We start from the raw sequence: 11532 nt of genomic DNA on the forward strand, positions 1-11532 counted from the left end.
AATAAAAGACTAAATTGGTCTAAAATTTTAAAATAGACTGATTCTATAATTCACTAAAAATTAAGAATTAAGGGACCAAAATCATATTTAACACCTAAAAATTTGATTCTTATGAACTATTTTCTGTTTTGTACGGGTAGTATCTTAATTTGCTTCTTTAACTATAACCCATTTTGAATAACTTTTAAAATATGAAATCATGTTAATTATCTTTATTTGAATCGTAACATTTGAAAATTTTAAATGACCACAAAAATTGTAGATATTGTATTTAAATATTTTTTAATACACATATTTCTTTTCTAACACGCGATATAATTTTTTTAGCATAATAAAACTATTTCTTTAGAATGTAAGTTAAGATTTTTTTAATCATTTTGATAAAAGAAAAAATCTAATTAATATTATTGAGATATTTATACGTCGATGCCAAAGTTTTTTTTTTTTTTTAATTTTTTACCAAGATCAATGAAATATTTTTATGGAGGTTAATAGTATCTGTTTACATGAATTTTATAGTAATAAATTTTTATCATGTTTGTAAAAGAAAAAAAATGTATTTCAATTTACCTTACAAGGAGAATTATTTGATAATAATACCTTAAGCAAATATATCAAGTTAAATTCACTATACTTAAAATATCTTATCTAAATATTTAAAAATATTTAAATCCTTTTAAAAATTAAACAACATGAAATTAAAACAATTCACATTTAATATATTTGAATTCAAGAAAATTACAAATGCATTATACAATATATTTTATAACACTCTAAATCAAAAGTTTATGTCGAATGGTGAATTAAAGTTTTTGTTTGAGTGGGGAATCTCTTTATATTAAAAAGATAAAAAAATGAATATTTTATATATTCATATATATTGGATAAATTTTTGTATAAATATTTTTAAAAAAACTAAGAAAAAATATGTTTTTTTTTTCAAAAATAGTTAATGTATAAATTTAATTTGTAAAGTTTTTTATAATATAATTTTTCTTATTTATATATTTTACCATAAAAAACATTTTATAATTTTCTTATTATTTTTATTTTCAAAAATTATTTGTTAGAAATGTAGCTAAACATGTATCGAAAACTTATCAAACATGCACTAGTTACCATTTCATATTACTTTGTGACTTATTCAGTAGTTGTTAATTATCTATGTTTTACTTGAAAGTGAAGAATAAACTCATAATAGTCCTTCATTATATGTATTGGTATAGTTAATAAAAAAAAGTTGGTAGGTGTAAAATAATTTGCACAAAAACATTATGATTATGTACAAGTGATATTCAAATATGATCTAGATTGGTCAAAAGACAAATTTGGTCAACCTTTTAACAAATTGAATATAATATATCAGTCTTCAACATTGAGGAAACATTTGTAAACATGTTATTCAGAAGAGGAACAAGAAAATTTTAAAAATAGATAAAAAGAAAAGAAAATTAAAGCATAACAAGTGAATTTTTTTTTTACTGATTTCTAACTATATAAATAGTTAGTTGAAGTATACAAATTTTCCTTTAGATAAATTAATTAACGGAGTTTATATATTGTTTTTTCTTTGTTTGTGTTATATGGTTACTGTGTTTTTATAATATATCGATTTTGATGTATTAAAAAAATTATTTATTTTAAATTATCAGAATTAATGTATTTAGAAATGGAATACTAAAAATCCAATCCAGTATCTAAATTTTAATTCAGTATCTAAATTTTAATTTCTATACTTGAAAGTGTTGTGGCTATGCAGTATAGAAAAGAATAATATAGAAACAAGTTTAATAAATTTATTACCAAATAAAAAACTTGAATTAATTTCAATTTTGCCTACATGTTAGTAAGGGAATGGAATATTTGTGACAAAAAATGAGTCAAACTTTGACACAAATAATGATTTAATAATTGGCATCAAATAATTTAGAAAGAAGCATGGTCGGTTGAAAGAGTAAGTACAGAAAATATTGAAAATGAAGAAAAAGGAAAGTTCAACAAACAAAGACCATTGACCTTTCACTTTGAATTTTCCTTTCCAAAACCCTCTCCAACAAGTTTTAGTCATAAAGTGCAATCAACACACAATTAATTCCAATATCATATCCTTTCACATTTATTTTGTACTTGTTTAAGATAAACTAAACTTCAACATTTTATTTAATTATTATAGTTGTCTAAACATTCTCTTTTATTTCTTGATCACATTTTATCTAAGCATCATGTTGGAAATCTTATCTATATCAAATCATTTTCATTAATTAACACGTATTGGAAACTTCTTTACCAAAAGTATATCTTTTATTTTCTTAACAAAGATTAAATATATTTTTCATCTTTTAATTTTAAGTGAAAATTAGAATTAGTTTCTTTTCAAAATTTTAACCTAATTTAGTTTTAAAATTTTAAAAATATCTAGTTATTATAATAAAATTTGTTTAAGTTCATTTAACATTTCAAACATGTCTCAGGATAACATTTGAGTTATTTACACTATGTAATACATTCTCTTTTTGATAAATATGTTTGAAATGTCAAATGAACTTAATAAAATTTATTAAAATGACTAAATCCACACATTTCTAAAATTAAGAGACTACTGAACTAAAATTTTAAATAAAGACTAATTTCAATTTTAACTCTCAATATAGATAACATAACTACATACACAAAGTTCATTAATTATATTTTTCAAAACAAAATATATTTCTATTCATAATCTAATTTTATCTTTATTCATCATCCAGCTTAACTTCTACCGTTGAGTGATATAATTTTCTATTGCTTTTAGTTCATAAAATTGTAATTTTTTTCATCAAAACTTTAATATAGTTTAATCTTCAAATTTTTAAATTAAATGTATATAGTCCACATAATTTAATTACATTAAATTATTTTAACATTCTCAAATGATGTTCCTGCTTATACCGTTTGATATGTTAAAACTCATGTTATATGTAAAAAAAATCCAACATCATTATATTAAAAAAAGTTTATTTATTTATTTTTAAAATTTGAAATCAAAATATATATAAAAATTTAAGAGAAACAAAATATAATTTTGGGTTTAATTATAATCGTATCTAACTCTTTAAAATATGTTAACTAATTTTTGAACATACTTGTATCATTATTCTGAAGACTTAATAAAAGAATAAAAAAAACAATCAAAAAATCAGAACTTCTCTTGACATATCTTATATCAAAATACAAAAGAAAAAAAATATTTTTCAATAAAAGGAACTTTTGAAAATCAGTTGTAATTATTTATATATTTATGTGTGTGTATAAAAAACATGTTACTAGTTTACACGGTGAAGGTTATAAGTATGCACAGTGAGGATAGTGTATTTTCCCAAGAAGACACATAGAAAAGTGTTGTAATCGTTCTGGCCTCGCTGTTTCTGTCTTTGACCGAACTGAACCCAAAGAAGAGGAAGAAACCTTAGCAGCTTTCGGCGCTTTTTTTTTCTTTAATCTCTATGTTTCTTTCCCTTCTTCTTCATCTTCTTCGCTTCACATTTTTTTCATATCATATTCATCCCTGTCTCTCTATGACACACTAGTACTTGTTCTTTTCTGTACCCATTATTACCCACACACCCCAAATACTAATATATATATATTATAATCCACTATTTTATTATTATCACTACTATTATTGTTTTTATTACCTTAAACTAAACAAAAACCAGTTTTTCTTTATTGTTTTGTGATTGTTTTGTTTTTATATACTAGAGTGATGTATCCCTGGTTTCTACACTATGTGCAATGAACAAACCAACTGAAGTTATTGCCTTTTAGCTTCAATCTCTCAACTCAACCAACGCATCACCCAAATCTAGCGGCATATCTCAGCTTGCACTTTCACAACTCTGCGAAAGAGAAAAAGGAAAAAGTAAAAGCGAAAGAAAGAGAAGCCCTTTACTTGTTTTCAGGTAACCCTCTTGTTTTTCTCTGTTGTATTCTCAATCTCTCTCTAAAGATCGTTCCTTTTCCTGGTAAATTGAGATGAACTGGATTTTCTTTTGGCTGAGGAGATTTCTGTAATTGATTCTGCTCTTGCTTATTCAGATCGAGATGTGGGTTTGTTCCTTTTTCTGTTGTTGTTTTTGTTGTTGTGTTGATCTTGCATTTGGTTTGTGTACCATTTTGGAATGCATTTTTCTTTTGTTTGTTTAAGTTTGATGGGTTGATTGGACTTTGCATGCTAATGGTAGCATTTGAGGTGCTGAATTTTCTTGCTAAGTGGGAAGAAATTGACTTGTTTCTGTTTGTAGGTATGACACTGCCTAGCTGACCAATGATAACATTAATAGAAGCAAGGAAGGAGAAATGAGTGTATGCCCAAATGAATTGATTGCTTTCTTCTTGTGTCTATGAATTGGGGAGGCGAAGGTGTTAGCACATCAGAGATTTATGACTTGATTATTTTAGTAAACCCAAAAGGAACACTCTTAAGGCACAGTAAAACAATAGTTCGTGTAAAAGTCTGTCAAAGTCCTAGGTATCTTAGTTATCTTCATAACCCTGTCCTCAACATGGGGGTACTTGTAAAATTATCTGATTTGTGGGATGTATGGTGAAATTCTTGGTACATTGATGTTTACTACTACCTTGGACCTTTGTGTCACTCCTACTTCATTCCTCCTTGATTACTAAATTGTTCCCAATTGTGAAAAGTGGGGAATTTCCTATTGTCCATTCAAAATAGCATTTTGGCCTTTTGGGAAAATAACTTATTCATCATATTCTCATCTTCAAATATAACGTGGCAAATATTTTGGCACATATAGGTTTTAGTTCAACCTGCTATCAAGGGGTGCTTGAGTCTGTTTTACTTCATTCACCTGTCTTATTATGCTGAGTTGAATACCAACTTATGAAGTGACTTGAGATCTTCCTTTGCAGGGATGGTGATTTTTGTTTGTCTTGTTTTGGCTGCTGACACTATCTAGTTTCTTTGTTAGGTGAAACCAACCCTGCTAATGCATGTACCCATTACAGACGGGCATTGAAACTCAGTGATTTCTGGTGGAGCTTGACTAGTCATCTTCTATGCTGTCTTGTGTAACAGAAAATATGGGCTTACTCTGTAGCAGAAACCGGCGTTATAATGATGCTGATGCTGAAGAAAATGCGCAGGTCAACAATAGTAAAAAAAAGTTAAGGTCTTAATCTTAAAGTGTTACACAGCTTTCAATTTGATAAATTTGTGTGAATTTGCAGACTGCAGAGATTGAAAGGAGAATAGAGTTGGAAACAAAGGCTGAAAAGCACATTCAGAAACTTCTACTACTTGGTACAGTTTACTCAGTCAGTTTTCTTATATTTCTTTTGTATATATGCTTCGCTGATACATTTTGAAGCTAAAGTTAGTTAAATGGAGTGATTTATAGACACACTTGGAATCCAGTATTGTATAAGTGTTGATGATGCTACCAAATTTGAAGGAATCACACATATTTTGTACCTAGTATCTGCTGTTGTTCGGAGTGCTTCCAAAAACCACTTGGTTCCCAGATGTGTCACTGTTACAAATGTTATCATTTATTTGTCTCCTATATGTAGAAACCTGCAAACTCTGTGGTTTAAGGTCTTTTACTATTAAAAGAATGAAGGTTGCTTATCTTCTAATTAACATTATTCATAATTTGATATGCTTTTGAGATATAACATCATGCGGGCCTTCAACTAATATCTCAAGCTTTGGGGTAGTTGGTGATTGACATGATGATATACTCATTCTTGTAAATAAAAGTTTGTTGCAAACAGTGTTTTAGTTTCTATTGTTCTGGAAACTATTTGATAGATTTCGAATACTTATTAAACAGAATATCTTGGATGACTTCTTCTGTTAGTTTAGTGGTGTATCCCCTTCCCATTCATTTAATTGAATCATATATGCAATAAGTGCTTAATTTCTTGTTTAGTTGCTTTTTTTTCTTCTAGACTTATTTGTATGTGTCAAATTTTCTGTTGTTTAGGAGCTGGAGAGTCAGGGAAGTCTACAATATTTAAGCAGGTAAGAAAAAAACATTGCTGTCCTTGTTTTAGCTTTGTACACACTTACTTGATTGTTGATATTTATTTGTTTTCCTGTACTATGCAGATAAAACTTTTGTTTCAAACTGGCTTTGACGAGGCAGAACTAAAAAGCTACTTACCAGTCATCCATGCTAATGTGTATCAGACAATAAAAGTACGCAATACTTGAAAGGGTGTGTTAATTATTTTTCTCTTTAAAATACAGAGTTTGCAGTGTCCACTGCTTATAGTTTGAAAAAGTTTTTCTGTGAATTGAGTTTTATTGGAGGTAGTTGAGTATATTGTTTTCCTTAATATGTACTTGATGTGTTTACACAGTTATTGCATGATGGATCAAAGGAGTTTGCCCAGAATGATGCTGATTTTTCAAAGTATGTTTTATCCCATGAAAATAAGGTAGTTTACTGCCACCATCTCTATGATCCTCTTCTACAATATGGCCAAGAATTTTAGGATGTGGTCTTCAAAGTATTGCAACTGTGTTTAGTTCCTCCATCAGTCTTCAATTAAGTATTTAATAGATTTAGTTCATCCATACTTCAAGCCCAAATGGGTTTTGCATGAAGAGGCATGCTAGTAATATAAAACCATTCACCTGTCTTCTTCTTCAGCTTTTGGATAGAGGTTTGTGACAGGATTTTTGTCTAAATTCATATGAAGCTTTCTTCATTTTTCTTTCAGGAAATTGGGGAAAAGTTATCAGATATCGGAAGCAGGCTGGATTACCCATATCTCACCAAGGAACTTGCACAGGAAATTGAAAATCTGTGGAAGGATCCTGCAATTCAGGTGGCTAGATGTCATACTTTGGTTTCTTTTACTTAATTCTTTCTATATAGTTGTTTTTTGGCATAAGCTAATTAGTTTATGGATCACATTTTACTTTCTGTAGGAAACATATGCCCGTGGTAGTGAGCTTCAAATTCCAGATTGTACTGATTATTTCATGGAAAATTTGCAAAGGTTGTCTGATGCAAATTATGTCCCAACAAAGGTAGCAAAAATCTATCATACTTTTACACAGATTTTAAATCTAATTCATAATTTTATTTTTATCTGCCCTTGGTACATTGCGTATCTGATCCATTTTCTTGGTTGATTTAGTATTTTTTTATTTTCTAGATGTTTAGGTTTTGATCAGCCAAATTATTTTTATTTCTTCTCTTACTTTTGTTGGTGTAAGATTAAACAGGTCCGGGTTACAACCCATGACGCATCTATTTTATTACTGATAAAAACTGTGATTAAAATGGGTCTGAAAAATCAATATTTGCTTCATATTTGTAAAAGATCAAGTAATATGGTGTCATTCTTGATCTGAAAAACAATTAGTGGTATGTAATCCTGTTCTGACCGGCCTTATCTTTCTTAACTTATTTTTGTACTTAAATCAACTTGTGTTCTACGTTGCTTCTTGTTGGTATATTATAGTTGCCATACTATTCTACAAAAATAGAGTATCTATCTCAGAAGAAGTTCACCAAAATTTTGTACATTCATAATTTTATTTGTAATTTCTCAATATGTTTTACAACTGCAGGAGGATGTTTTGTATGCTAGAGTGCGTACCACTGGGGTTGTAGAGATCCAGTTCAGGTAAACATGCTGTTTGGTTTGATACTTCTTACTATACTTGTTGGTGGTGCTTTTTGATGAAGAATGAAGATATATCGCCTGCATTAATTTGCAGCAACATAATTTCTCTATATTTGAACACAAATCAAGATTCGGATAACAAATGCATCAGGGAAATTATGGTAGCACCTAGTAAGGATAGGATGGTAGAATCTTCTATATGATGATTTGGTCTTGTGAGAAGAAGACCAATAGAAGCAATGTAAGAAGAATTTACCAGATGATGGGGATAATATGTAGAGGTAGAGGAAAACCAATAAAAGGTTTCAATGAAACCATTAAGACAGACTAAGATCTAAATGGTTAAAAATTATCAAAATCTGGTTGCACTATACTTTTGTTTTTGTTTTTCAAATGATCTTTGTTATGCTTGTCTTACTGTGTTTGTGACTGACATATGTATTTGATTTTCACTGTCTCTTTTTATATTTCTTTAACATAATATGGCATACAGTGTAAAAATACTCAACAACATATGTTGTTATATCTTTGCTATTTTGACAGTCCTGTTGGGGAAAATAAGAAAAGCGGTGAAGTCTATCGACTCTTTGATGTTGGTGGCCAGAGAAATGAGAGGAGAAAGTGGATCCATTTGTTTGAAGGAGTTTCAGCTGTAATATTCTGTGCTGCAATTAGCGAGTATGGTCTTCCATCTTTAATTTGACACTGTCAACTCTCAAAAACACTAACAAAAATTCTTGCATTCTTGCAATATTTCTGGCAAGAAGACACTACAATTATTAAACATATAAACTTAAAGGGTATTATTGACGTCAAACTTGCCTTCAGGTATGATCAAACACTTTTTGAGGACGAAAACAGAAACAGAATGATGGAGACTAAGGAGCTTTTTGAGTGGGTCCTGAAGCAACCGTGTTTTGAGGTTTCCTTTTTATAGTCTTTTTTACCTTTAAGTTTCTACTACAATTACAAAAGAAATTTCTTATGTCAACCTTTTTTTTTTCTGGTTCCTTCATATTTTTTCACGAGTTGACATTTCTACCTATCTTAGAAAATAATGATGTCCTTGTTTTTTGTACACAGAAAACATCCTTCATGTTATTCTTAAACAAGTTTGACATATTTGAGAAGAAGATCTTGAAAGTAAGAATCATCTGAATATATTGCACATTCTTGCTGAAGAGGTTACCACCATTTCAGTCTCTAATGTCTTGCATTGTGCAGGTCCCACTCAGTGTATGTGAATGGTTCAAAGATTACCAACCTGTTTCAACAGGGAAACAAGAGATTGAGCATGCATACGAGTAAGCAACTTCTTTATACACTAAGGCATATAGAATAATGCAAGTTGATCAAAGCAACATGCCAAAATAGTTTATCTCTGGCATCCTAGTTCATCATTCTTTGTTGTGTAACTGCTTTCTACTGCATGATGATGAGCCAAAACAATCTTGGTTGTGCTGTGTTTCCATCAGAACCATAATATGAAAGGGAAAAGAGGAAATTCCAAGCACTTGATGCTTACTTTTTCATGTCCAACACTCTTTGTTTTCAGGTTTGTAAAGAAAAAATTTGAGGAATCATATTTCCAGAACACTGCTCCTGATCGTGTAGATCGTGTGTTCAAGATCTACCGAACCACTGCCCTAGATCAGAAGGTGGTGAAGAAGACTTTCAAGCTTGTTGATGAGACTTTGAGGCGGAGAAATCTCTTTGAGGCTGGCTTATTATGAACAAAAGGGATTACAAACACAATATTTTAACATTGAAGAGAGTTTATCAGATTTTGGGTATACTAGGGGTCAGGTATACTAAATATTAAAAATCGATTTGTTGATTTGTATTTTCAAGTTAATCTTGTTGAATGAATGAATGAATGAGTGAGTGGAGAAGAAGGGCCTTGTAGTTGATCTCCACATCCTTCTTCAAAGGGTAAAATTTGTTACTCAAGTTTCAAGATTTCATGATACCATGATTTGTGATCATGTTTTTACAGATTGAAAGATATATTTCATATATTGTGTCTGTGATCATACTTTGCCTCATACTTGTGTTGTGTTGTGTTCATGTGCATGCATGCTCCATGCACACGTGTAAATAATTTGGAGATGTTGTGCTGCTTTGTGGAGTTCTGAATTCAAACCTATGTTCATTTGTTTTTGAATACTTGTTTCCACCATTGGTCGGCATTGATGTTCTTTTCTACGATGTTAGAGACATGTTTTTAACACATGATTCACGTGTACGCGTTTTCTTTTGCTGTTGCGTATTGTGACTTCTGTTCTGTTTCCGTGCTTCACCCACATCTCTCTTAATACAAACATATTTTTTGTCAATGGCTAAGTAAGACTTTGTTTAATAATTTCATTTGTTACTATTTGTGTAACGCTTTCTAAATTTTTCACACCCTTTAAAAAATTTACTTAAATTAATTGAAAATTTGTATTGTTATTGAAGATGATTCTTATAATATTTAATGTTTTTATTGGAAAGATTTCTTACCATGTTATAAACTTATATAATAGTTTGGATTTTATTTTATTCCTGTTTTGTATTCTTACTCTTGTAATAGTTGTGTATCACACGCAAAAATCAAGGGCTAATTTTAGTTTTATTCCGACGTGGTTTTTTTTTGTATTCCTGTTTTTCTTATTGAAATATCATTTCCGGTTGTTCCTACGTAATTAAATACAAAAATTGTTAATAAAGTATAAATATTGATATTAATATTAAATAACGCATACGTGATGAGTATATCTTTAATACTTGAAGAGCTGTCTTTCCAAGTTCAACCATTTAAATTAATTGGTTGATCTAAATAGTATCATAAAAAAATAATAAACGTGATAATATTAAAATACAAAAGCAATAAGTAATGATTTTATTAAAAATTATTGTCAACAGATCCTAATTTTTCAATACCACGTTATTTAATAAGCAATAAGTAATATTGAAAAACATTTTTTTCTAAAGTCAAAAGTTAATGAAACGTTGAACACGTAAACAATGTTTCGATACAAACTATGACATAACGTTATTATTAATTAAAACGATTTTATGTATTTTTTTTTCTCAAAGGCAAAGGAAAATAATAATGACGGAACACGAATTCATATAAAAAAAAACATAATGGTGGGAAGATTCCTTTAAGGAAAAGTAATGAAAAAGATGCACACGGACACATCAAGTCAAATAAAGACTACAATAACAATATATGATAAGATTTTTCATTTAATATATAAAAAATTGCTTTCTATTTTATCTTTAGTAATATTTTAAAACCATGGTCCAAAATTTGTCATGAAAACCATCTATCTAAAAAACATAAAATAAGAAAAAACAAAACAAAACAAAACCTCATAATATAATGTATAACAAATAATATATTTAATTATCTTAACTTATATAATAAAAACCACAATAAATATACATATTTATACCAATTTCCATCTATATTGTACAGATATTATAATTAGGATATGTAAGAATGTCAAAACATTTCCTAATTACATATTAGTAAAGGAAAAACAAATAATTATCAATATTATTAATTATTAAAAATAAAGTAAGATGAAACTTTACTAAAAACATCATTAGATCAAGTCACAATGTAAACATGTCATAGTGTGTGCATTTATATATCAAATTTATATTTGCAAAAAACTAACAACCATAGTGATAATTTAATGCAATATAATGAAAAAAAAAATTCATTTGTATCACAGAAAATAATAAATTAAAAATGAAAAAACAAACTGATTTTAATTTTAGTTATATCAAATATATAATTTAGTGCCTATATTATGGTAAATTCCTAATTTAATTTCTACATTAAGAGCAAAATCAAGATAAAATTACATGTATAAAAATAAAATAAAAATTTAAAAA

The 11532-nt window shown here is 28.6% G+C and overlaps 1 protein-coding gene across 7 annotated transcripts; it reads left to right on the plus strand.

The window, feature by feature from the left end:
* Positions 1–3368: 3368 nt before the first annotated feature.
* LOC114195563 (guanine nucleotide-binding protein alpha-2 subunit) lies at positions 3369–9804 on the plus strand. 7 transcript variants are annotated; one of them, XM_028086073.1, is made up of 15 exons: positions 3371–3938; positions 4281–4341; positions 4959–5145; positions 5230–5302; positions 5988–6025; positions 6113–6202; positions 6367–6444; positions 6730–6837; positions 6941–7042; positions 7589–7644; positions 8188–8322; positions 8473–8566; positions 8728–8787; positions 8869–8948; positions 9200–9804. In XM_028086073.1, exons 3-15 carry the CDS (start codon positions 5059–5061, stop codon positions 9375–9377), a joined length of 1179 nt encoding a protein of 392 aa, XP_027941874.1. In that variant the 5' UTR covers positions 3371–3938; positions 4281–4341; positions 4959–5058; the 3' UTR covers positions 9378–9804. The 7 variants fall into 7 exon arrangements, with proteins under 7 accessions (XP_027941879.1, XP_027941874.1, XP_027941873.1 ...); XM_028086072.1 differs by having other exon boundaries at positions 4971–5145; XM_028086076.1 differs by lacking the exon at positions 3371–3938 and adding an exon at positions 3983–4086 and having other exon boundaries at positions 4971–5145.
* Positions 9805–11532: the final 1728 nt, after the last annotated feature.

The sequence above is a fragment of the Vigna unguiculata genome, chromosome 8 (genome assembly GCF_004118075.2).
Source record: "Vigna unguiculata cultivar IT97K-499-35 chromosome 8, ASM411807v1, whole genome shotgun sequence".
Classification (NCBI taxonomy): Eukaryota; Viridiplantae; Streptophyta; class Magnoliopsida; order Fabales; family Fabaceae; genus Vigna; species Vigna unguiculata.